General features: G+C 51.8%; 1 protein-coding gene and 2 long non-coding RNA genes across 4 annotated transcripts in view; 1 reads left to right on the top strand and 2 right to left on the bottom strand.

Annotated features, from left to right (window-relative positions):
* Nucleotides 1-276: 276 nt before the first annotated feature.
* On the bottom strand, nucleotides 277-7,874 carry LOC135287770 (serine/threonine-protein kinase pim-1-like). The gene is made up of 8 exons (XM_064400987.1): nucleotides 7,865-7,874; nucleotides 3,266-3,372; nucleotides 3,099-3,149; nucleotides 2,528-2,894; nucleotides 1,704-1,880; nucleotides 1,306-1,455; nucleotides 972-1,088; nucleotides 277-374 (listed from the first exon to the last, which is right to left on the bottom strand). Exons 1-6 carry the CDS (start codon nucleotides 7,872-7,874, stop codon nucleotides 1,349-1,351), a joined length of 819 nt encoding a protein of 272 aa, XP_064257057.1. The 3' UTR covers nucleotides 277-374; nucleotides 972-1,088; nucleotides 1,306-1,348.
* A 6,366-nt stretch (nucleotides 7,875-14,240) lies between these two features.
* LOC135287755 (uncharacterized) lies at nucleotides 14,241-15,156 on the bottom strand. The gene is made up of 2 exons (XR_010351301.1): nucleotides 14,708-15,156; nucleotides 14,241-14,597 (listed from the first exon to the last, which is right to left on the bottom strand). It is a non-coding gene; the product is annotated as an uncharacterized LOC135287755 (long non-coding RNA).
* A 110-nt stretch (nucleotides 15,157-15,266) lies between these two features.
* Nucleotides 15,267-25,449, top strand: part of LOC135287747 (uncharacterized) — a 132,100-nt gene continuing 121,917 nt past the window's right edge. Inside the window, exons 1-3 of one of the 2 annotated variants that reach the window (XR_010351292.1) lie at nucleotides 15,267-15,413; nucleotides 15,526-15,703; nucleotides 22,380-22,976. This is a non-coding gene — a long non-coding RNA (uncharacterized LOC135287747). Of the gene's footprint in view, nucleotides 15,414-15,525; nucleotides 15,704-22,379; nucleotides 22,977-25,449 lie in introns of those variants that run through there. The other variant, XR_010351290.1, reaches the window with a different exon arrangement.

Here is a 25,449-nt window from a genome sequence, read left to right as displayed (position 1 = left end):
CTGTCCCCTTGTCCCAGCTGCCCGCAGTGCCCAGGCCGTGCTGGCCGGGCTCAGAGCTGTGCCCAGAGCTGCCCATCAGTGCTGCCTTTGGCAGCAGGGCAGGAGGGCAGGACATGTGCCCAGCCTGCAGCCAGCCATGGCACATCCAGCCCTCAGCAGCTGCCCAGAGCAGGATGCTCCTGTGCTCGCTGCCATCTCCCAAAAGCTCTGATCCCACCCTGCCAAGCAGACGGGCACCCACCTCACGCCATCCACGGCTGGAAGAAAAGCTGGTCCCAAACGATGTCCTCAGCCTGCTCCAAGGGCACGGCCCATCCACGCTGCAGCTGGTCCCAAGCACTTCCCAATCCAGACTGGACCACCTAGAATGCTTCCTGTAGAAAAAACAAGCAAATTGTTGAAAAGAGGTTAGAGACAAAAAGGGAAAAGAAGAAGAAAGGTCAAAACTCTTAGCTCTGTCAGGACCTTGAGGAAGGCCCAACCCCTACATGCTAGGGAAAAATCCAGCCATGGGTGAGGGAGGTCCACACTTTCTCTCTTTCCCTCTGCACTGGCCCCCAAAATAACCATGATCCCAAAGCAAACAAGGACAGTGGAGCAGCCCAAGGCCTTCCTTGCCTTCACAGCAAAGCAGCCCCTGCACAGGTTCTGGAGTCCCACCTCTGCTCCCACCACGGGGGTTTGTGTCGGGCTGGGCACGAGGCACGGTGGGTGCTGGGGGCTGTTGGCAGGGCCAGGGGCCCACTCCCATTTCGTACCCACTCCAGCCCATCCCACCAGCCCTGCCAAAAAAGCAGCTGGGCAGCTGACTGAAGATTTAGTTCCATCTGCCCCAGCAAAGGGGCAACCTTTGCTTCCCAGCCAGGCTGGGCAATACCCAAATCTGGGAGCATTTCCCCACGTGTGGACTCATCTGCAAACTCCCTGTGGAGTTTGGCTTTGAAGAAGGTGCCACAATCATAGTGCATCACCTTCAACTGCTGGTGGCCAGGTTGAGGAAGAGGTTGTCATCCTTGATGTCATCCTCGCCGTCTCCTGCAGCAGCAGCCCCATCTGGTACAGCTTCTCTGGGGGCTCCTTCTCCTTCCCTGGGGTGAGACCAGGCTGTCAGGGCTCTGCCCAGGGCCCCAGCTGTCAGGGAACCAGGACAAGCAAAACCTGCTTGGATGACAGCCACCAGGGCTGGGCAGAGCAGCTCAGCTCCAGCACAAGGCTGCGTGTTCCCATCCCATGACCCTGGTGCAGTGACACAGGCTGGGTTCCTTTGCTTCTCATTGCCAAGGCATGTGTGCAGCTGTAACTTACCAGGGCCCTGGATCAAAGTGTGCCTGTGGCTCTCTCCCTTCTTCTAGGGCAGAGGAATATCCTGCATCCAAGGATGACAGAACAGCTCTTCTAATGAGGGTCTGGCCAAGGGGTGCATGGATAAACACCACCCGATCAGATTTTGGCACTCTGGGGAGAGAAACCAGAAACTGCCCGTCAGCTGGAGAAGGCTCCTGTTGGCTTTGCCCCACTATTCCCATGCCCAGGCCATGCTGGATGCGCTCAGAGCTGGGCCTGAACTTTCCCATCAATTCTTGGTTTTGGGGGAGAGCAGGACATGTGCCACCTCCTCAGCAGCTGCCAGAGCGGGACGCTCCCGAGCCCGCTGCTGTCTCCCAGCACTGGTATTGCACCCATGCCCAGAGAAGAGGATCCACCTGGAGAGAGCCGTTGTGGCAGCGAGAGCTGGCCCCAGCTGAAGTTCCAGCCCCTCCTGAAAGGCATCTTCCCACAGACCATCTCGTGCAGCAGGATGCCCAGGGACCAGATGGTAGCTGGCTCGCCATGGTACCAGCCAAAGCGGGTCCATTCCGGGGGGCTGTATGATGGTGTTCCTGTGGAATACAGATGGAGTTCATCAGGGGGATGCTGCTGCTCCCAGAGCCTGGCCCCAGCATCCCTGGGCGGGCGGGGGCTGCATCAGTGGCACACAGGGTGACCACTGTCCTCTCACCAGCACCTGGGACTGGTGTACAAACTTGGGATTGCAAAAGAAGCCACTGGTGTGGGAAGGGGACAGTGGAAGCCCTGGCTAGGCCTGACCATGACATGCAAAGGAAATACCCACTGCGTGCTGGGGAAAAACCATGCCCTCATTCTCCCTGCCTGCATTGCCCCAAACATATTATAAAGCCAAGACAAACAGGGCAAGTGGAGCAGTCCAAGCCCTTCCTCTTGCCTGCACACAAACTGGCTGGGACACAGGTTCCAACCTCCCTCTCTGCTACCCCCACCCACGGCTGTTTTTGTCAGGCTGGCTGCCCCAGCCCAGCCCCAGTCCTGGGCACAGTGGTGGGCAAAGGCTGCCAGCAGGGCTGGAAGATGGCTCCCCACCCACCCCTGCTCTAAAGCAACTCAGCTGCAGATTCAGTCCCCTGAGTGGCAGCAAAAGGGAGAATCCCCGCTGCCACAGCCAGCTTGGGCTGAGAGATGTTGGGCCATGAGATGCCAGGAGCGGGAGCACAGCCCTGTGTAGGCTCACCTGCAAAGTGAGTGTAGGCTGTGTCTTGCAGGTAGGTGCCACAGCCAAAGTCAATCAGCTTAGCCTGCCCGGTGGCCAGGTCAACCAGGATGTTCGCTGGTTTGATGTCGCGGTGCAGGACCCCGCAGCTGGTGCAGTGCTGCACGGCCTCCAGCACCTGGCGGAACAGCGGCCGCGCCACCTCCTCGCGCAGGAACCCCCGTGCCCGAATGAAATGCAGGAGGTCCTGAGACTGCTCTGGCCGCTCCAGCACCATCACAATGTCGCTGGGGAGCTCAAGCCACTCCAGCAGCTGTACGACACCGGGGAAGCCAGTGGACACCTTGTCCTGCAGCACAACCTCCAGGGGAGCGCTGGTGCCGTCGGGCTGCGGGAGGAGCACGATGCCGTCAGTGGTGCCGATGCCAGGCCAGGGCTGGGCAACCCCTCAGCCAGCCCGGGATGCTCTGCGCCCTGCACTGGCCCCACGCCCGCTCCCCCTCGGGACGTCCTGGCGGCTTCCACCATGCCGGGGCTCAGCTCATCCCCGCTCGGCACGGCCCGGCTTCTCCCGCTGTCCTGGCTCACTCACCAGCTCGCTCCAGTGCCGGATGCGGTTCCGTGGCACCCTTTTGATGGCGACCTGCAAGCCAAGGGGAGCATGGGGCTGAGCTCAACGCCCGCCCTGCCCAGCCCCATCCTCCTCCTCCTCCTCCTCCGCCCCCTCCTCCTCCGCCCGCCGCCGGCCCCACCGCTCACTGGGGCGCCGTCCGAGAGCCGCGTCGCCGAGCAGATGCTGCCGAATCCTCCGCGCCCCAGCAGGGAACCCAGGCGGTAGCGCTCCTGCAGGGCCTCCTGCGCCTTCCCTGCGGGCGGGACGCGGCTGTCAGCGCTCGGCCCGGGGCCAGCAACGGCCCCCGAGCGCCCCTCACCCGCCCCGGCCCGGCCATCCCCCGGCGTTCGGTTTTTGGAACGCGGCACGGGAGGCTCGGGGCCGGCGGCTGCGCTGCCGAGCGGCGGAGCTCGGGCCGGGCAAGCCGCAGCGGAGGCGGCGGGAGAGGCAACGCCGCCTGTGTCCTGCGCGGGCCCCGGGAGGAGCCGGGGCCGGGCTCGGGCTCGGGGTCGAGGTCGGGGCCGGGGCCGGGGCCGGGGCCGGGGCCGGGCTCGGGCCAGGCGGAGCCAAAAGCCGGCGATGCCGCCCCAGCCCCAGCCCCAGGCATTGACGCCCGCCCAGCAGCGCCAGCACCAGCACGGCCAGAGCCGGGCTGAGGCCAGGCGGCGGCGGGACGGCCGGGGGCGGGCACGGGGCAGCCCCGCCCGGGGCCGGGGGCGGGCCGGGGGCATGGCCCAGCCCGGCACGGGGAGAGGGAGGCGGGGAGAGGAGAGGGACAGCGGGAAAGGGAGAGCGGGAGAGGTACGGGGCAGCGGGAGAGGGAGAGAAGAGAATCTAAAGTTTCTTTTGTCGTTGCCGCTGCTGCTGCTGCCGCTGCTGCCGCTGCTGCCGCTGCTGCCGCTGCTGCCGCTGCTGCAACTGAAGCTCCGGGGCCGTTTGTCCCCGTGTCCGTTTGTCCGTTGCCCGCTTGCCCCCGCCCCGAGCCCCACGTTCCCCGAGGGCAGCCCCTGAGCCTGTCCAAACATGGGAACTTTGCCGAGTTCAGCCAAGAGCCAGAGTCTGGACTCCTGCACAGTGGCTCAGGAATCCCCTCAGTCCCTGCTGTGCATTGTCCCTGCTGAGGGTCAAACACTCTCAGAGCGCATTCCCTGAATGCAGAATTTGTACCTGACCCAAGCACTGCACTTACCTCTCCAGCACTGATTTCCAAGAAAAACAGGGAAAGCCAAACTGTGTCTAGGTCATGGTATCTTAAAATGTCTAAAACTTGCCAACTCATGGATCTTAGAAGTGAGATCTGTTTGGAATTAATGGGATAAACAACTAGTGCAAGATGGAAAAGGGGAGCATAAAAACAAATCGAGAAAAACGTCTTGAATTGTTTCAATTTTCATTTAATTTCTTAAAAGCTCTTTCAGTTTTTCCAGAATCTTCTCCTCAGTCCTGTTTGCTTTTTCCAAGAAGCTTTCCCGGAGAACGAGGTGCAGCTTGTGTCACAAGGTGTGCCACCAACTGCAGCTTTCCACACTGTGGGTGCAGCACAACACTTGCAGCAAAGCAGAAGAAATATTTGAAGAATTTGACAGCTTGTTCTTTTCTTTTCCTTGTGGGCTGGGCAGTTGTGCCATTGGTAAGGTTTTCATTGTTACTGTTCTACTCTAAGAAAACATGAGAGGCTACCAAGAACTCTTAGGATATGCAAGCCTGACTGAATGCAGAGAAAGAAACTCTAGAGCCTGCAGCCAGAAGTGGAGAACTGTGTGATAATCATTCCAACACCCCCAAGGACATCTTGAAAATGATCTAGAAGATGAAAATGGGCTGACAGGGAGTTTGTTTCTGTCTTCAGTCCAGATTCTTCTACATCTGAAAACAATTCCACAGTCTCCATCTAAATCAAGAGTACAATCAGTTCATAAAAAGCACCAGAACAAACTGTACCTCTGAGGAGATGACTGAAAGAATCTGAAAAGGGAAAATGCAGGAGAAATGCATTTCTCAGCACTGCAGTACTTTCCCACCTGAAACCCTCCTCCATTTCCTCTGCATGCCTGGATCTGTTGGTGTCAGTTCTGTATTCGCTGGTGCCTCCAGCCCTGAATCCCCTCATCTACAGCCTGAGGAACCAGGAGCTCAAGGCTGCAGTGAGGAGACTGATGACTGGACATCTTAGGAAGCATTAAACTGATTGCTAATTTGGGCAAATCACTTGTAATAAAAGTAATCTTTTATAGCTCTTTTGGTTTCGTTCTTTGATTTCCCTGTCGTTTTTCATTTTAAATATTCTTCCTAAAGCTAGACGATTGTTTCTGCCATCTCTGACTTTGTTTCTCTCCACCTTCCCTGTGGCCACAGACTGTGCCAATGAGGGGCTGCAGTCTCAAAGGTTTTAAAGGAACTAAAGGATCTCCCAGCAAAGTTTTCTGCAGAGATCCCTCTATTCTTGCCTTCTCTGGAGCTGCAGCAGCAATGTCGGTGTGCAGAGCTGGGGCAGATCAGTGCTGGCACAGCAGCTGTGCCCAGCAGCAGCAGCAGCACTTGGTGTTGCCAGTGCTGCTGCCGTGGCCCTGCCCCGCTGCCCTGGTGGCCCTGGTGTTGCTGCAGGGCCTGAGTGCTCTCGGGGCCGGGCACAGTCCTGGGGGTGGCAGTGCCGGGGCTGCAGCAGGGACAGGCCATGGGCACTGCTGGGGCAGCGCTGACGCCTCAGGCCAGGCCCTGGGGGCTCCAGGCTCCTTGCCCAGGCTCTCTCAAGAACACGGCCAGGCCAATGCTCAGCATAGAAAAGCCCCAGGGTGAGCAGCCCCAGGCTGGCCGTGGGCAGGCTGGGGGCAAAAGCATGGCTGGGGCTCTGCAAGGGCCCTGGGGGAGACGGGAAGGAGCAGCAGAGCAGGGGCTGATCCATCCCCAGGGTGCTGCACAGCCCAGGGCAGCATCCCAGAGCATCCTCATGGAGCTGCCAACAACATCCCCCCTCTGCAGCCCTGGCCTCTCCCCCAGCTCACAGAGGTGCCGCATCCTTGCAGGCACAGCCACGGCAGCACTGGCTCAGGAGCCCCTGTTTGCATTGCACAGAGCAGGCAGGAGCACCCCCATGCTGCTGCTGTGGGGACATGAACCTGAGGGAGCACAAATGCCATCAGCCCCTGGGGCCAGCAAGGGCTGGGGGACAGCAGGGAAACCACTCAGCTTTGTCCTGGCCTCTGCAGTCAGCCAGAAACTTTGTTCCCATCAGCTGGGAGATTCCTGTCCCACTGCAGACGCTATTGCTCAGAGCCAGGGCTGTCTGTCAGCCACCCCTGAACTGCCCTGAGCATTTCCTTGGCTTCACCTTTGCTTTTTTCCCCCCTTTTTTTGGTACAAATTTCTTCCTGTTGCCCACCCCTGTTCCCTCCCCTGCAAACAGCCCATCCCTGTTTGCCCTTTCCTCTCTGGCCCCACTCCCCATTGCAGTTCCTGACTTGGCACCATGGGAACGTCCCTTGGGGAGCAGGATCATCCTCCAAGTGCTGCAGGAATTGTCTGCAGGCTCCTGCAGTGCCTGGTGCTGCTCCCTTGCCAGAGGCACCACAGGCCAGGGGGGCACATCTGGGCTGCTGTGTCTGCGTGTGGGGCTCCCTGTTCTGGGCAATGAGGAGGAGCTGCAGAGGCTCTGCAGGACTGACAGGATGGGCTTTGGGGCTGGGAGGAGAAGCTGAGGCACCTGGGCTGCTGGAGCTTCTGAAGAGGAGGCCCAGGGCTCATCGTGCAACTGCTGCAAGGGTGGTTTCAGAGAATCCCAGAATCAGCAAGGTTGGAAAAGACCTTGGAGATCATCAAGTCCAACCTGTGCCCTGACACCACCTTGTCTCCCCCAGGCCTCCTCTTCTCCAGGATAAATAACCCCAGCTCCCTCAGCCTCTCTTCACAGGATTTGTGCTCCAGACCCTTCACCAGCCTTGTTGCCCTTCTCTGGACACACTCCAGCCCCTCCACGTTCTTGCTAAATTTGGGGTCCCAGAACTGGACACAGCACCCGAGGTGCTGCCCAACCAGCGCCCAGCACAGGGGAAGAATTGCTGTCCTGGTCCTGCTGGTGACACCATTCCTGGTCCATAGGAGTGCCAGGGGTTGGATGAGGGAAATGGTTGGGACAGGAGACACAGTCTGATTGACTCTCAGCCATGAAGGATCTTGATTTTCATAGCTATTCAGTCTGCATTAGAAGGTGCTGGGGGTCAATATCAACTGGACATTGCTGATATCAATCTATAAACAGGAAAAAACATTAAACAGAACAAACTGTTCTCTCTGCATTGTTTTCAAGACAGTATATACACTTTGAATACACTTCAGATATCTGTCTAATTAATTAGAGAAAACTTGAAAACTTCTGTTATTCCAAATGGCTTTTCTTCTTTGGGCATGTTGAACAAATGTTTATGAGCTTTTCTCACTGAATTCCTGAACTGAAGAGCTCAAGAAAGAAGAGGCCTTGGGAGTAGGAAAATTCATCATCAACCTCCAAGTGGCTGAGGATCCATCCCCATCAGAGCAGCAATGAACAGAAATGGGCACAGCTTTGTGGCTGCCCCAGCTTTGGGATAGGCCCTGGGCCTGGAGCAGGAGCAGCTCTTGAGGGCCCCAAGGCCGGGGCTTTTGTGCTGCCCTGGGCACATGGGATGGCAGCAGGGGCTGCAGAGCTCTCAGCACCTGAGCCAGAGGGGAGCAGGGCAGGCAGGGAGCCTCCTTTGGCCTTTTCCTAGCACCTTCCGCCATGGCTGGGGCAGAGTCCTGTGTGAGCTGCAGCTGCTGCTGTGCCCTTGGCAGGGGCTGAGGCCGTGGGGCCAGTGGCCAGAGCAGCCTGGCCTGAGCAGAGCTGTGGAGCCAGACCGGCTGGGCTGGGCTGGGGAGAGGCCCTTGGTGCTGCCCAGAGCTCAGGGCAGCTGGCAGAGCTTGCAGGGAGCTGGGCTGGGCTCAGAGAGCCTGCCCCAGAAACCATCAGTGTCCATCTCAGCCTGGCTGAGCGTGCAGGGGCAGGACTCAGGCCAGGCCTTGTGGGGCAGGGCCAGCACCTGTGCAAGGCATTGAAAACAGGCAAGTGCCCCAGAGAGGAGGCTGCTCTGTGCCCTTGGGGGCATGGACAGAGCAGGGAGGGGGCCCAGGACATTTGTCACCACCAGCCTCTGTCCCCAGCCCTTGGCAGCCCTGGCTGCTGAGCCCAGCTTTGCCCTGGGCTGAGTTTGGCTGTGGCCCAGCTCCATCCTCCTGCGGGGCTCAGGGCCTGTTCCCGGCCATGGCCAGTCCTGGCCGGCCTCTCTGCCGGCCCAGAGGCCGGCAGAGCCCGGGGCAGGGCTGTCTGTGCAGGCCCACAGGTGCCAGGGGCTGTGCAGGAGCTGGCAGAGGCTGCCCAGCAGGGAGGCCATGGGGCACAGAGTCCCAAGGCTGCTGTGGGCAGCACAGCACAGGGGCCGTTCCCAGCTGCAATGCTCCTGGCCTGGGCTGGGCCTGCACAGGGGCTGGGCCACCATGGCTGGGCCAGCACTGGGCCACCAAGGGGCCACGCAGCCGCTGCCGGGGCTGACAGATAGGCCAGGTACACACAAGCAATTGCTGAGCATGGCCTGCGCTGGCCAGGGCTGACTGTGCCACAGGCAGAGCTCAGCTGCCCTTGGGGGCTGCAGGAACAGTCAGGAGCCCAAAGAGCCTCCATGGCTGTGCTGGAGACCAAGGCTGGAGCAGGGAAATGCAGGGCTGCTGCAGGATGGGGAGGGCATTGAATTCCAGCACACACCTCAGCTCTCTGATGTTCCCAGCACCATGCTGGGCCCTGTTTCAGACTGGAGCAGAGCAGATGTTGATGGGACAGGAGCCCTGCGGGGCTGTCAGGGACCTGCAGCTTGCAAGGTGCTCTGCTCTCCCTCAGGTGCTCTCGGAGAGATCCAATCCCAGCTGGGCACCTCAGGGCACAAGTGGCACTGCCTGTTTATGGGCACACAGCTGATGTCTGCCTGGAAAGGGGCACAGGTTTTAACACTTGTTACTTTCATAATAAACAAATGAATCTTTATTATCTGGGTCACTTGAGTGCTTTGAAGAAATGGCAAAGTATTCCCTTTGAAATTCCAGGAATTTCCTGGATCTACTGGATTCTTCAACTGATGGCAGGAGAAGAAATTCTGATCTTCCCCTCTACATGAGCCACCAATATTCAGTCTAATATTTCATGACCCCGTCCTTCAGGTGTTTGCAGCTCTCCTGTTCCAATGGCCCTGTCTAAGGACATCTCTTCATTAGGGCAGCTGGATCTATGTCCTTCCCCTTGCTCCCAGATTATTTCCTGCAGCTGTTCTCAGGTCATTCCAGTGTGCATCCCAGGCTTCATGCTTCGAGCTTCAGGGACTTGCCCAATTTCTCTGAAGTTTAAATACCTCTCTAGTCAGCATCTTAGTTGTAGTTTTATCTTTTCTATCACCTCTTCTTAAGTCTCTGTCTAAAATCCTTCCTGTATGGCAATCCCTTGTGGATGGTGGACATGTCAGATGTTGCTGGGATGTCACAAGGTACTTAAATTTTATCATGTTCACATTTTTTATATTGGCCATGAAGAGAAACCCTTCTGTGCCTCTGAGTCTCACCAATTCCTGGTCCCTCAAAGGACACAAACTTGATGAGTTGTGGTTCCCACTCCAGTGCCTGCACTTGGACCTCCCTCCATAGCCAAAGCAGAGCTCCCTTGTCCCAGAAAGTGCCTGGCAAATGAGGGATGAAGGATAGAGGACAGGCTGTGGGGATCAGGGCCAGGGCAGAGCCAGGGAGAAGAATGACTTTTGCATTTGATGGAGCTGTGCCTTCTCTTGGCTTTGTTGGCTGACAATAAATGAGCATCCCTCGGTGTCTCAGGCAGCTCCTTCTCCAAGGAAAGCAGGTGGGAGTTGGAGCCAAGCAGCTGAAAGCTGCAGGTGCAGCCTGGGCTGGAGGGAGCTGAGATTTGCACAAGGCTGCTCTGAGTGCCAGGGCTTGGATGGGGGAAATGGTGGGGAGGGGGTAGGGACAGAGTCTGATTGATTGTCAGCCATGAAGGGTGTTGGCTATATCTATTCATATCTATTCAAACTGCATGAGGAGGTACTTGGATGCAGTGCCAATTGGAGATTGCACATATCAATTTATCATCAGGAAAAAAAAAAATAGGACCTAAAAAATGTTTTCTCACTCTCTTTGTAAATATTCATTCAATTATACATTCAATTTGAATACACTTATGAAATGTGTTGAATTAACCACACAAGATTTGAAAGCTAAAATCAAATTATTCCCAAAGGCTTGGCTTGTTAAGGTGTTTTCAATGTTAATGAGCCCTGGGACACTGAATTCCTGCACTGAAGAGCTGCAGGCTGAACAAGCCTCTGGAGCAGTGAAATCCAGCAGCAAGCTCCAAGTTGCTGAGGATGTCAGCAGCCCCCACTGAGGCCATCCCTGCCCAGAGACCGTGGGGGAATGGGCAGACAAGGAGACCATCCCTGGGGCTGGGCCAGCAGAACTCAGAAGCACCAGCGGCTCCAGCTGGGCAATGGAGTGTGGAATGTGGATGGGAAAGCCCTGCCTGGGCTGTGCCAAGCAGGACACACAAGCCCTGACTCCCATCCCCCAAACAACTGTCTCAAGGAGACATTTAAAAGGAATTACAATTGTTTGTGTCCTCTGAGTGGGAGGCACTGGAGAAATACCAGTACAAGAGATTTTGAGGAGCTCAAAGCAGCTTTTATTGGCAACTCTAGAAAATCAGAGAAACTATGGCAAAAGGTTTAATATGACATTCAATCAACAAAAAAAAACATTTCTGAAGCATTAACTTGGCCATTCCACTTGACAAACTCTAAGCCTGATAAACTTTAAGTTCATCAAAATTCGCCAGAGGAGAGAAATAGAAGTAGACATAGAAAGAGAGAAAAATAAGATTTAAGAAGCACACACAGAGATACCAACTCCTGGATTCCAGCAGCATTCAGACAGAAATTCCAAGAGGCTGCAGGGTCAAGATGTGTGCTTGCCTTGTGGTCAGCCTTCAATACCCCTTGGTCTTGCTGGGCCCTTCCCCCAGGTGGGAATTGGACTCATTTGGTCACTCAGGAGCTGGGCTGGGGCTCCAGAGGTGGCTGTGGAGCATTGCCTGTGCTGTGCCAGGGACTGGCAGCCACTGCTGGGCTGGGATAGAGGCTCTGGGGGGATTGGGGTTCCAGGGCAGGGCAGCACTGGGGTTTCAGGGCAGGACAAGGTGGACCTGCTACTTCCTCCCCCACACACAAGATGTTTCCAGCCAACAATCTCCTCCAGCCTGTCACAACAGGGAATGTTTGAGGTGAAACTTCAATTTTGGCAATGATCACCTGGCCAAGAGGGACAGTTCTTTTCCACAGGATTGAAAACTACCTTTTCCATAGGATTTGTTACTCATTTCTGGTTTGATTGCCTGGGTTTGGTTTGGTTTGGTTTTGTTGTTGGATTGTTTCCTCTGTGTGCCTGAAGTGTCCAGTCAGGAGCAGAGTAACTCTTGCCGAGGAATTTTTGTGGTGCTGTCACTTAATATTAAATATGTTTTTTGCTGATATCTTTCCTGGGATTTTTTCAGTGCTCTCAAGCCCTCGTTTGTAACAGGGTGAAGGAGCCCTGGCCCAGGCTCTGGCCCTGGGGGACACAGGGACGCTGCCGGGGGGGTCCCTGTCCCCCTGTCCCACCCCCAGGGCCTCGGCCCCCCGTCCCCGTGTCAGGCTCTGGGGTAGTTCTCGTGGAACATCCTCTGGGGGAGGCTGCGGCGCTAGGGGTGGGGAGACAGGGGTCTATTGAGAGTCTCTTGTATCATGTGGTGGAAACCCAGAAAAATAATGATCAGGAGAAGCCTGGTTTATTGAGAACATTCCTGCCTAGCAGACGAGATATAGCCTTGTGCAAATGACTCCATGCAGCATTCACATGTTTAATCCCTTCTTTTCCTCTTCCAGGGGAAGCAGAGTTGCTTTATTTACTCCAAGCAATATTTTCTCCCTCCTCCCTGGCAAAGAACAAGCTCCCATCCTGACAAGTGCTCACAGGTTTACTTAAGGCTCATCACACCCATGCTCAAGAGAGTGGAGCAGCTTAATTTATCACTTGTTCCAATGATTAACTTGCCCAACTGCCAGGTTCAAGAGCCCCAGAGTGCTGCCTCAGGTTGTACAGGATCACAGAAGGAAAAGCTCCATGGAATTAAGCTGCTGCCACACTGGCCCTCTTTGCCTGTCAAACCCATTCAGCTGCTCTTGCTCTGCCCTGTCAAAATCCTCCATAAAATACAAGTGAAAATCCCTCCTCACCTGCGAGAAAAAACAGTTGGGTTCTGCTCAGGGCATTTCAAATTACGTGAGGTAGTTGTGACCTCCCCTTGCAAAGGCAGCATTTCAGGAAAACCAAAAGTTTCTTTTCAGGGACTCACCAGACTCAGGACACCTTCCGCTAATAAGGTTGCTCCAAGCCCCATCCAACCTGGCCCTGAACACTTCCAAAGGTGACACAACCACAGCTTCTCTGGAACCTGTTTTGCTCCTCCCAGCTCTAAAATCGCACTCAACTTAGCAGCCTCAGAGGTAGATTTCTATTCAAGAGCTGCATTTTTCTAGGAAAGAAATATGGCAAACCTTGTTTGCATCTGACTTGGCAAAATCAACACAAGGTCTGAAGAAAGGGCTGCGGCCCACTTTTCTTCCTTTTCCCCATTTGGTGGAAGATTTTCATTCTGTTGTTGTTTGGAGCAGGATTTTAATCGATCTGGCTGAGGATGCTGAAAATAGTACAGCAAGTTACTTGTGTGAGGGGTGGAAAACTGAGCTCTTGCACATCCAGTGTTTCTGTTGTTGGAAGTCTTCAATCCCACCTCTCGCTGGGATGAAATAGGTGCTACTCATCCAATTTCTAAAGTATCACGCATCGAGCTGACACTATTTGAAGACTTAAAAATAAACGCAAATTTAAACAAACCTCTGATCCCTTCCATTTCCTCTGTTCCACAGTTGATGACAGAAGACAGGAGAGAAAGATTGTTTGGGAACAATGTTTTCAGGACTCTAAAAAGAATATCAAACCTGCTCTGCCACACTCTCAGCTGTTACAGCCCCAAAAAGCACCGGTTGTCTTTGCTCACAGAGTCACAACTGTGATGGGATTTCTACCACACCACAGGACACCCAGTTTTTGTTTTTTGTTTTTTTTTTTTTTCCTGGGAATAACTACAGCACTTCTGGGTAGCAAGGCAGACATGTGCCTCTTCTAATGGCCCTTGAAAGTGGATGTGTGAAATGAGACAGACAAAGCCAAAGGCCAGCTGAACCTGGGATCTCTGAATGGGTCTTGACATTCTTCCCAGGAAGATGAGTGGCAATCACTGTTCTGCCAGGCAAACGGCATCTGCTGGCAATGTGGTCTAGAAAATGTGCTTTCTGCTCCTCTCAGAGCCAAAATTCCTACCCATTTCTCCAAAGTCCTTCTTAGATAGGGACCATGTTCAGCTGAGTGACAGTGAAGCAAAATGGCAAGCCAGGAATACATTGCCCTGCACACAACATCCTCCATTCCCATGGATGGTTTCTCACTGGCACACAGGAGGAAGGGAGGAACCCAAATGCATCGTTGTACACCAAGTCAGACGTGTTGAGGGATGAACAGATCTCACGGGGATATGGAAACCTCTCCTGAAAAGCAGTTCAGAGAAATCCTGAGCTGTTTTGTGCTGCTAGGCATGAAGATGCTCAGGATCTTCCACAGGTGCTCAGCAGGCAGCAGGATTGTGCCTGGATGTCGCTCTGGAAATGCCAGTGGCTCAGCTGAGAGCTCTGGCAGTGACTGACACTGCACTGAGAGGGGCCACAGTCCTGCAAGGGTCTTTCATCAGGAGCAAAGAGCAGCCTGGAGGGTGGGCAATGCTGGATCTGTACCACTGCGTGCTCATCCTTCACCTGAATGGGGAGCTGCCCCCAAAGTTGCCATGGATCACTTTTTCTTTTTCTCCTCTTGGATATATTTTGGAGCAGCTGTTCTATGTGGCTTTTGATGATGATCCTGTGGGAAGCAGCCATTTGCCTGCTGTGCTATCCTCACAACTAGTACTAACTCTTCATTTCCTTTGGTTTTATTTGGGGTTTTTATATCTATTTGTTTGATTGGTTTGCTGCATGGGTTTGTTTGTTTGTTTGTTTGTTTGGGTTTATGTCTGATTTGGCTTGAGTTTTTTGTTTGCTTTTTCATAAATGACTGGTGAAGTTGGCGAAGCCAAACTCAAAATAATGTAAACCAGGATCAGCTTTTCAGAAATTCCTTTTGGCTGGGTTTAGCTGCATCCCCTAGGCTCAGGATCACTAGTATATTTTCAGGTTTTGCTCTGCATCATCAGCCTGCCCAGACTCCGCTTGGTGTTTCACAAATGGAGAAGACAATGGACATTGTGCCAAGCTTCCTTTCAAACAGAAAAACCTGGGGCAGCAGGACAGAAAAGAAGAAAAAAAAATTACCAGTTAGAACAGAACCAGTGTCCCACCATCTTCCCATCCACTGTTATTAATTTTGTACATTTAGAGGCAAACCTGGGTCTAAAGCTTGCATCTCTCAGTTCCTGATGCTATTTGCTACCCTTCAGCCTTGACTGGCCCTGATGTGACTGACTGCTGGGCAAGTGGGGCTGGGGATGCTCAGCCTGGAGAGAGGAGACACTGGGAGGCCTCCCTGTGGCTGTGCAGGACTGGAAGGCTCCCACAGGAAAGAAGGGCACAGAGTGTTCAGCAGGGCCTGTGCTGACAGGACAAGGGGGATGGCTTTCAGCTGCAGCAGGTTGATTGAAGCTGCATCTAAGGAAGCTGCTCTTTTCCACTGGGGGTGGTGGGGCACTGTCCCAGGCTGTGCACAGAGGCTGTGCATGCCCCATCCTTGGGAACAGGGCTCTCAGCAGCCTGCTCTGGGGGAAGATTGCTCAGCTTGGAACAAGATGTTTCTTCAGGCTCCCTTCCAAGCCCAACTGTTCAGGGACTCCATCATTCCATGGTCTCCACTGTCCACTTCAGATGGAGCCTGGGAACTGTGATGTCACAGCCCACGCTCCAGCTGGAACGTCCAGCGCCCAGCAAAGGGCACAACACAACTGCTAGCTGCTGTGTTGACACGCTCTGCACCTTGCTCCTGCCCTCGCCTTTCACTCTTCTTATCCCCCCGATACCCCGATCATTCCTGACAGCTCCTGAGTGCCTGGATTTCATCATCCAGCCCTGCAGGATGCTCCCATTTGTCCTGAGGGAGGTATGGTGCCATTCCATGGAGGTGGACACCCCCCACCTGCCCAGGTGGGCTGGAGCTCTGTGGGGATGGAGTGGGACAGGGAGCCCACTCTGAGGTTTTGCTACCTCTGCAGGCTGTCCCAGATGGAGAGGAGGACATGGAGGTGGATACAAAGATTGATATGGATGAGGAGATGGAAATTGACGGAGAAGACTCTGGAGAGGAAGAGATGGACGTGGATGTGGATGAGGAAGAGGAGATGGAAGTGGATATGGAAGAGTCCATTGAGGACATGGACATTGATTGAAAAGGTGAGGAAGAGGCCGTGATCTTGGGCTGAAGAGCAATGCCAGCAGCAGGACAGGTAGAATGGGTCATCTGCTGCCAGGCTGGGGCTGGGCTGGGTGCTCCCTGCTCAGGGACATTGTACCCAGGGCACTGCATTCTGGTGGCCATCCACAGCCTGTCCTGTGCCTGCTTTGCTCCGCACAAGCTCCATCCCAGACCCAGCAAGGCCCAGTTCTGGTAGCAGAGTCCTGCTGCTGTGCCAGTGTCTGCCGACCGTGGCACTTGCTTTTCTTCCAGGACCAGTGGACATCATGGACAGGGACATCTACAATCAATAAAAGGTTTTTTTCCATTTTCTCAAGCCACGCGTTGGGCGCCACTAACTGTATTTGTCCTGGTTTAGGGCAAGTTTGGGAGATAACCCCCAAAGGGGCTTCTCTACAAAAGCAGATTCAATTGCCCCTCCCCCCTCCAACCAGTTCGGGAGAAAATATCTCCTTGCAGAAAAACGGAAAGAAACCTGTTTATTAAACAATAGAACCCAAACAATATTAAGCAATAAAACTTCTCACTGATCCAAGGAAAGCAAACTCAGAACAGTCCCCTCCCCGGGTTGCAGCTCGGCTCACTCAGTCTCTGATCAGTCTCTCTGGTGCTGGAAATGCTGCTGCCCAGGCCCGGCCAGGGGCCACAGGTGGAGCTGCCGGTGCTCTTCTGGGTGTTCAGTCCAGAGCAGGCTTGAACAGGTCCAAGAAAAAAGGAAAAAAATCACAATCTGGAGAACTTCTTTGCCTCAGCTAGCTAAAACTAACTAAAAGCAAGAAAAAGGGAAAAAAGGAGCTCTGTCCGGCTGTCTGTCCATCCGCAGACAACACAGTCCAGGAGCAGGATTGTGTAGGAGTGAGAGCAGTCTGAAAACAAACTGTGCGCTTCTTTCCTGCCCTCTTCACTGTCTGGAAGAGAGTCTTAAAGGTGTAAAACTTATTATTCAGTATAAAGAGAACAAGACAATTGGGGATTAAAGCGTCATATAGTCAACCCAGGACATTCCACCCCTTATCCCCATATCGTCGGCTTACTACTAAAACTAATATATATTTTAAGTCTACAAACACATACATTATACATCTAATATACAGCTATAGACAGACAATGGTGGCAACATTCAGCAAACAGTGATATTTATACATGGTTCTCACCCAACAATCAGATCTCCCTGAGGTACACATCGTGTTCTTCCATCTTTTTGCATTATCCACCATGTGCAACCTGGTCCCTGAGCAAAAACAACCCCGCGAATGGGTTTGTCTGTACTCGAGGCAGGATTGATCCAAACTGTCTTCCCTAACAAACCCCTGACATGTACCACTGGGACTTTGTTTCCATCTACTCTGTGCAAAGGCTCATATTGGGCAGGGCCCACTTGGTTAGTAGAGCCTCGGGTATTAACTAACCAGGTGGCCTTTGCCAGATGCTGCTCCCAATTTTTGAAAGATCCCCCACCTAAGGCTTTTAAGGTGCTTTTTAGCAGCCCATTGTACCTTTCCACTTTGCCCGAAGCTGGTGCATGGTAGGGGATACGGTACACGCACTCAATGCCATGTTCTCTGGTCCAGGTGCTGATAAGGCTGTTCTTGAAATGAGTCCCGTTGTCTGACTCAGTCCTCTCAGGGGTACCATGTCTCCACAGGACTTGCTTTTCAAGACACAGGATGGTGTTACGGGCAGTAGCATGAGGCACAGGATAGGTCTCCAACCACCCTGTGGTGGCTTCTACCATTGTGAGCACGTAGCGCTTGCCTTGGCGTGTCTGGGGCAGTGTGATGTAGTCAATCTGCCAGGCCTCGCCATACTTGTACTTGGACCACCGCCCACCATACCATAGGGGCTTCACCCTCTTGGCCTGTTTGATGGCAGCACACGTCTCACAGTCATGGATAACCTGAGAAATACTGTCCATGGTTAAATCCACCCCTCAGTCTCGTGCCCACTTATAGGTGGCATCTCTCTGCCCTGATGACCTGAGGCATCATGGGCCCCTCGAGCGAGGAATAACTCTCCCTTGTGCTCCCAGTCTAGGTCTATCTTGGACCCGCCTATCTTTGCAGCCTGATCTGTCTGCTCATTGTTTTTGTGCTCCTCATTGGCTCTGCTCTTGGGGACATGGGCATCTACATGGCGGACCTTCACAGGTAGCCTCCCTACCCTGGTAGCGATGTCTTTCCACTCTTCAACAGACCAAACTGGTTTTCCTCTACGCTGCCAATTAGCCTCTTTCCACCTCTCCAGCCATCCCCACAGAGCGTTGGCTGCCATCCATGAATCAGTGTAGAGGTAGAGCTTTGGCCACCTCTCTCTTTCAGCAATGTCCAGGGCCAGTTGAACAGCTTTGAGTTCAGCAAGTTGGCTTGATCCACCTTCTCCTTCAGTGGCCTCTGCAACCTGTCGTGTGGGGCTCCATACGGCTGCTTTCCACTTCCGATTCATTCCTACCATGCGACAGGAACCATCTGTAAAAAGAGCATATTGTGTTTCTTCCGCTGGCAGTTGGTTATATGGTGGAGCTTCTTCAGCACGTGTCACTTCTTGTTCCTCTTCATCAGTGAGACTTAAGTTTTCACCTTCTGCCCAGTTTGTAATTATTTCCAGAATCCCAGGGCAATTCAGCTTTCCAATACGGGCGCGCTGTGTTATGAGAGCAATCCACTTACTCCATGTAGCACTGGTGGCATGGTGGGTAGAGGGAACCTTTGCTTTGAACATCCACCCCAGTACTGGTAGTCGGGGTGCCAGGAGGAGTTGTGCTTTGGTGCCTATTACCTCTGAGGCAGCTTGGACTCCTTCATAGGCTGCTAAAATTTCCTTCTCTGTTGGAATATGGTTGGCTTCAGACCCTCTTTAGCTTCGACTCCAAAATCTTAGTGGTTAGCCTCGAGTCTCCCCAGGCACCTTCTGCCACAGGCTCCAGGACAAACCATGGTTCCCGGCTGCAGAGTAGAGCACATTCTTCACATCTGGTCCTGTCCTGACTGGGCCAAGGGTTACCGCGTGAGCGATCTCCTGCTTAATCTGGACGAAGGCTTGTTGCTGCTCAGGGCTCCAGCGGAAAATGTTCTTCTTACGGGTGACTAGATAGAGAGGGCTCACGAACTGACTGTACTCAGGAATGTGCATTCTCCAAAAACCTATGGCACCTAGGAAAGCTTGTGTTTCCTTCTTGTTGGATGGTGGAGACATTGCTGTGATCTTGTTGATGACACCAGTAGGAATCTGACGTTGTCCGTCTTGCCACTTCACTCCCAGAAACTGGATCTCTTGAGCAGGTCCCTTGACTTTGCTCTTCTTGATGGCAAAGCCAGCTTTCAGGAGAATCTGGATGATTTTCTCTCCTTTCTCAAACACTTCTGCTGCCGTCTTCCCCCATACAATGATGTCATCAATATAGTGCAGATGTTTTGGAGCTTCTCCAGGTGAAGGCAAACTGTGGCCTGCATTCTGCTGCCAGCGGAGTGGAGAAAAATGCATTGGCAATATCAATAGTTGTTGGGAGCTTTGTAACAAGCTAGCTCCGAGCTAAAGGTCACAGTGAGATTAATTTGACTGAGATAGAGAATGAGGGGAGTTGCCATTCCAATTAAACTGTGTCCTTGGCCCACAGATGAAGAAATGCACAGAAACAGGTGGCAAAGCAAAACAGCTTGGGAAAAGTAGTGATAGTTACACCAAAACAGCACATAGATAGCTGATAACTAATTAGCCAATGGTGAGCTGGGATTTTGCACTATGCATGAGCTAATTAAAGGGTGTATAATAATTGGTGATTCGGGAATAAAGACGAGACTTGTAGATCATCATCTGGTGAACGAGTCTTCCTTCTCCATCAAATGGCTGACCCCGACGTGAACCCGTAAGACGACTATGGACGGACACGGCTGCCACGGATCGGGAAGTAGGAGCGGGTCCCTCTGAAGCAAGGGGTGGGACGGCAAACGAACCACTGAGAGTTCGCGGCCCTGGGAGCTATATAGATAGTCCCAGCCTACGTGCCTCCGGAGTCTGAAAGCCTTGCAACAGCGCTGATTAGAAATGGAAAGGCAAGCAGCATATGATTTATTTACTTGCTTTTTAAAAAAGCAGCAGATTAAGGACATAGACTTGCAGAAAGAGCTCCCACAGTTGTTAGCTTACGAGTATGCACAAGGAGTTTCTCAAAATCCTTATATAGTACATGAATTAACAGAGAGGCGTAAGTTCGGGACCAGGAAAGCGACAAGGGCCGCGGGAGAGCCCGGGGCGGACGCGGCGGCGAGAACGCGTATGGTGGTGGCGGCATGCTCGGTGCTGGCGGCGGTCCCAGCAGCGCGGCGGCGGAGCGGACCGAGCGCTGCAGAGGCGACATGCTCAGTGCCGGCGGCAGTTACGCACACCGCGGGTCCAGTGACACGCACGGTGACAAAAACTCGCACGGCAGCTGTCCGTAGGGAAAGAGCACAGATCGCGAGGGAAGTGCCAGCCGGGGCCGGGCCAGCCAAGGCGAGACGCGGGGGCCGAATACGCGGCAGCGTCAAGCGCAGTGCTGGTGGTAGCGGCAGCGGACGCGCACCAGTAACGCGAAACCCGAAAGCTGGAGCTGGGAGGGCTTTTTCACTTTTTGCAACCGCACAAAAGCACCAGCGGTGTGGGACATGCTCCCGCAGGCTGCGGGTGTTGGCGCAGAGCCAGGGGGAACCAGCCCGAGCGGAGATCCAGGCAGAGCGGAGCCCAAAGGAGATCGCGGCTGCGCGGGTCCGGGCGAGGGCATTCCTTTCCACACCCCCGAAGTGGCCCAGGCTGAAGCTGTGCCCAAGCAGGCGGAGAGGGGCGCGGGCAGACATTCCTCAGGGCACCGCCCTGTCACAGCTTCCTGGCAACCACAGCAGCCAGCCCATCGCAGCAATTCAAACAAGTGTCTGAGAAAAAACAGGTCAGGAATTTTCTTCAAGATCAGGATGGAAAACTTCTGAAAATTCACACAGTGCTTCATCATGCAGCAGATGTTATACGGGGCATTTCACCCAACTGTTCCACAGGCTTTACAGTTAGTTTACCAGGTTTTTTTGAAAATGTGTTTGCTTTTCTAAAAGTGATTGAGTATTTGGGTTTGATAGTTTTAAGGTTGATGACTTCATTGCCTTTCCCTTGCCTGAGGCGGGAGCAACCTTTTAGGGGGGCAGAGTCTAAGTAAACTTCTTAGTTTCTGTTTGGACTACATGTGAGAAGATTTAAACTGTAATATTTCTGTATACTATAGTCTTTATGGTCTTTGCTCTCTTCTATTCATTAAGAGATGGCATTAGATAAATGGATGTAAATGTGCTAATTGTTTTTGTACTGTCCTTATTTTAAGTGAAATTATTTGTGTTTAAAATTATCTGTCATCTTTCTCAGTTTTGTTTTTAAATATCTATGCAAACTGTCCGGCTTTACCAGCCTGTTATCCTTCAGTTAATGATTGTTGTCAATCAGTAAGAAATCTCAGTGTAACAAAATGCCAGAGGAACTGCTTTTATTGTAAAAAATTATTCCCAGGGAAACAAAATGTCATGTAAAGATGAAAGTATTAGTAAAGATTCAATTACCCAAGGTGTCTTGGAAGACACAGCATTTGGAAAAGGTCAATCAGACCCTGTTATGGGGTCATCAGTCGATTCCCCAATGATTCAAAGTTTTAAGAATTATTTATATTAAGTTTATAACCTTTGTTATTTTTAGTTTTTGTAAGTAATGCTGATAGATAGTGATTGTTGTTAATATTACATGAATGCTTAGAAAAGGGGTTGTCTTAACTTCCTTGAACACTTGCTGTTGATAAGTTGATTACATTATGTGAATTCTCTGATTTTTGTGATAAGAATTATTATTAAGGTATTGTTGTAGTATTTACAGCCAGCTTTCATGTGTTTTTCTATTTTTTTTGTGTGATCACCTGCAAGACACGTGTCTCTTCAAGATCCTGTCTTTTATTTCCTAACTATTTAGATGTTTCTGAAAGTTTTTATCCAAATTGCCAGTTTTGTGGTTCTTTTAATTATTATTACAGGAATACTCCAGCAGAGAATTCAAGAAGTTTGCTGTGTTTGGAAAATCTCTGTCTTGACAGAAACTTCAGAAAGATTCAATTGTTTGATAGTTTGATTAGTTTGTAACCCTAAGGTTTCTTGTTTATAACAGTTGTTTTTAAAAAGTCCTGTTTAAAAAATGTGTTAAGTGACACTCACCAATTAGAGTTTGGGCTCTGGCCAAGCTCTAGCTCTATTTGGATGGAGTGACTGACAATCAACCCAGATGTTTTCTGCATCAAAAAGTATTCAAGTCCTTTTGACTTGGCAATTTGACCATCTATGATAGCTGAGCCATTTTCAGAAGGAGTTGGGGGAAACATGAATCCGGACATGATTTCTCCAATTCTCTGTCATTTTAAGGTTTATCAGCTGTCGCAGACTCTGGGATAAAAGTTCAGTGTTGTAGTGTTTAGTAATTTTCTGATCTTGTATGTGTTGTTGATTGTGTGTATTATCTAAATTGATTCCTAATTACTCTTATCTTAACATTTCTTTATGTAACATTGCAAAATGAAACCAGGACCCATTCTTCACCTCCAGGATTTTGAGAAGATTCTTCAGTCCTGCAGGGACTTGGGATTTGTTTGTGTTTTAACAGGTGCAAAGTCCAGATGGATTTCAATGAAGAATGTGTAACTCTATCAAGAGCAAGAGAAACGTTGACCATTCAACAAGCAAAGAAGACAGACAGATATTGGACATGCTGTCTCAAGATGTACAAAGTGTAAATCATGCAGTATTGCAGAATAGAGCAGCAATGTATGCTATAGGGATATTAGGTGTAATAGTATTGCTAATGCTTGCATTACCATGCTTGCTTAATTGCGTACAAAGAATAGTGAGTCAGATGATGGGAAGGGCTTGGAAAACAACACTTCTGGCCCAAAAAGAAAACGGGGGAAATGTTGGGAGCTTTGTAACAAGCTAGCTCCGAGCTAAAGGTCACTGTGAGATTAATTTGACTGAGATAGAGAATGAGGGGAGTTGCCATTCCAATTAAACTGTGTCCTTGGCCCACGGATGAAGAAATGCACAGACACAGGTGGTAAAGCCAAACAGCCTGGGAAAGTAGTAAGTAGTTATACCAAAACAGCACGTAGATAGCTGATAACTAATTAGCCAACGGTGAGCTGGGATTTTGCACTATGCATGAGCTAATTAAAAGGTGTATAATAATTGGCGATTTGGGAATAAAGACGAGACTTGTCGATCATCATATGGTGAGCGAGTCTTCCTTCTCCATCAGTTCTGCCCTCTTCCTGATGATGCTGTGCACGGATGGAGCCCTGCCGTGCTTTCAGGATGCTATTCTTGAAAACTTCCAGCATTCCCAGCCCCTGTGCTCTCCATGGATGCCTGTCACGGAATCCCTCTCAGCTGGGTTCAGAGCATCCTCAGATTGGCTCTTCTAAAATCAGGGGTGGCACAGTTTCTGGAGGATTCCCATGCAGAAAGACTTAATTGTACTTGTGATTGGAAATCCAGTTTTGTTTGATCAGCTGCTCTTACAAAGAATATGTACCAAACCCTGGAATGGTGAAAAGCCACTGAGCAGGAGATGCAGCATGGTGCTTCATTGGGAGGGGCAGGCAGGCCACCCACATTCAGGGCATCCCCCCCATCAGAAGGACATGAATGTTGTCCCTCTCATCCCTCCACCCCACAACCAGGCCTGACATCTCCTCCTCTGGAGTGGAGTTTTTCCTGTTATAACGTCATCTCATGCTTGGTCAGCACGTGAGAAGAGGCTGCAATGGCTTCTGATGCCACCTCCATGCCAAACACAGCTCCATTGGGTGCTGTTCCTCTTTCACAGGTTAACTTCCCATCAATTGACCAATCCATTGTCTCCTAAGGGTCACATTCCCACCAGTTCATCCATAAGGTTTCCTTCACTGTCTGTTCTTCATTGTCTTGCTGATGTGCACAACAGCGGATCAAATGTGGCAAGGACTTAGACACGACTTGGCTCCTGACTCACAGGCTCCTTGTGCCACTGCTGGCCTTCCGTGTGCTCAGCAAGATCTGTAACTGCACAGGGTTGTGGAACTGCACCTTCAGCACAGGGACCGTGCCAGCCTGACCTGCCCTCGTTCCTGTGCACAAAACACCGTGTGTGGAAGAGAACGGCAGCAGGGGCCTGTGTGTCCCAGGGCCCCGGATTTGCGGCGCTTCAGCTCTACAGGGATGCAGGCAAAGTGAAGAAGCCAAACCGTTTATTAATGAAATCCAAAAACAAGGGGTGATATGGGGGGGGAAGAGGGAATGGACAGTGTCTGAGGGCTGGAGGGAGGGAGGTATCTACAGGCAGGGAAAGGCCAGAAGCCATGTGAGCTTCCCACAGGCTCAGCTGTACCAATCATCAGCTGTGCCTGGCGCTCCAGCGGCAATGGGAGATGGTGTCCTGTTCAGTGTCTCCTGGTGCTGTTCTTGGGACACTGGTTCACCGCATCCTGAAGATGGACCTAATTCTTCAGCTCTTCTGGCAAACCGGGCGTGAATATTCAGGTTTCAGTGGGACAGACTAGTGTCTTTCCTTGGGACTGAAATGGCTGGAACAAAGAAGAGAGCCACAGTCAGCACCCACATCTGCATGAATCCTAGGAGACCCTCCTGCCAAGGTGTGCTGCTTTGTGCACCCCAGACATCATGTTTTGGGAGAAGCTGCTGGCAGCTTCCTCCGTGTCTGCTAGGAAACCAATCAATGGCTGCCGTTGGGAATTGATAATCTGGAAAGCTGTACACAAAAGCCTCTGTGAAAAACACATCTTAAAAACAAAAGAAACTCAGGGAACTTTCTCTTTTCCCTTCTGGCCGACAAAGAGGTAACACTGCTGGCCCAGCCAAGGCCTGGCTGAGGTCCGTGAAGAAGAAGTCCTAGATGGGAAAGATGAGGAGATGCCTTTGGTTTTAGGCCAAAATTCTCTTGTAATTCTCCTGTATATGGAGAATGATACTTTTTTCCCTATAACGCATGAAGGTATGGGGAGATGAAAGTGTTCAAATGGTAGGTATTGAGCAAAGACCTCCATGCTAAAGTCAGCAGATGTTAACACAGCTGTGATTCTTTGAGAAGTTTCAACAGAGACAGAGAGAAGAGTGATGAAGATCCTGTGTCCCCAGGAACAGAAGATCTCTCTTGCTAGAGATGAAGATGATTTTAGAGAACAAGAACTTTGCTTTTGAACAGCTCATCTTTAAAACAGTAGCCCATAAGTTGACATGCCACATAAACCCAGCTGTGGGAAAAGCTTGTGGAAAATGGGACTGATTTCAGCATTGCACATTTCCCTGGGTGGCTGCTATTCATGGAAATTGAGAGCCACGAGAGAACTGTTTTCTTATTGAGAAGTCTCCATAACATTAATAAGAGGGACTTCTCTCCTTAAGCAAAGAGACAAAAGACTATTGCAGAGGTAGTAAACTGACTCAACATTTTGGTTTGGTCTCTTTACATTGTCAGTGGGAAAGAAAAGGTTGTAGGGGGAGGAGAAGTGTTCCGAAGGTTTTCTTCTGACTCTTATTACTCTTTCTTTTAGTTACTCTTAAATTGTTCTTCATACCCTTTTAAAGGCTCGAGCCTGCTTTGGCTTTCTCTTAATTCTATCTCAAAGGGGAAATGAGTAAATACATTCTGGTGAGCGAACTGCTGATTAACCAGAACTGAA

The sequence above is a fragment of the Passer domesticus genome, chromosome 31 (genome assembly GCF_036417665.1).
Source record: "Passer domesticus isolate bPasDom1 chromosome 31, bPasDom1.hap1, whole genome shotgun sequence".
NCBI lineage: Eukaryota > Metazoa > Chordata > Aves > Passeriformes > Passeridae > Passer > Passer domesticus.
The sequence above is the reverse complement of the archived record's forward strand: the minus strand, read 5'-3'. Positions and strand labels throughout refer to the sequence as shown.

Bases quoted from the DNA above. Each gene is read 5' to 3' on its own strand.
- LOC135287770 (XM_064400987.1), bottom strand. The intron at 1,881-2,527 runs GTGAGCCTACAC...TGTATTCCACAG, and splicing joins AGCCTACACTCACTTTGCAG to GAACACCATCATACAGCCCC. The intron at 1,456-1,703 runs GTGGATCCTCTT...TTCTCTCCCCAG, and splicing joins GCCACAACGGCTCTCTCCAG to AGTGCCAAAATCTGATCGGG.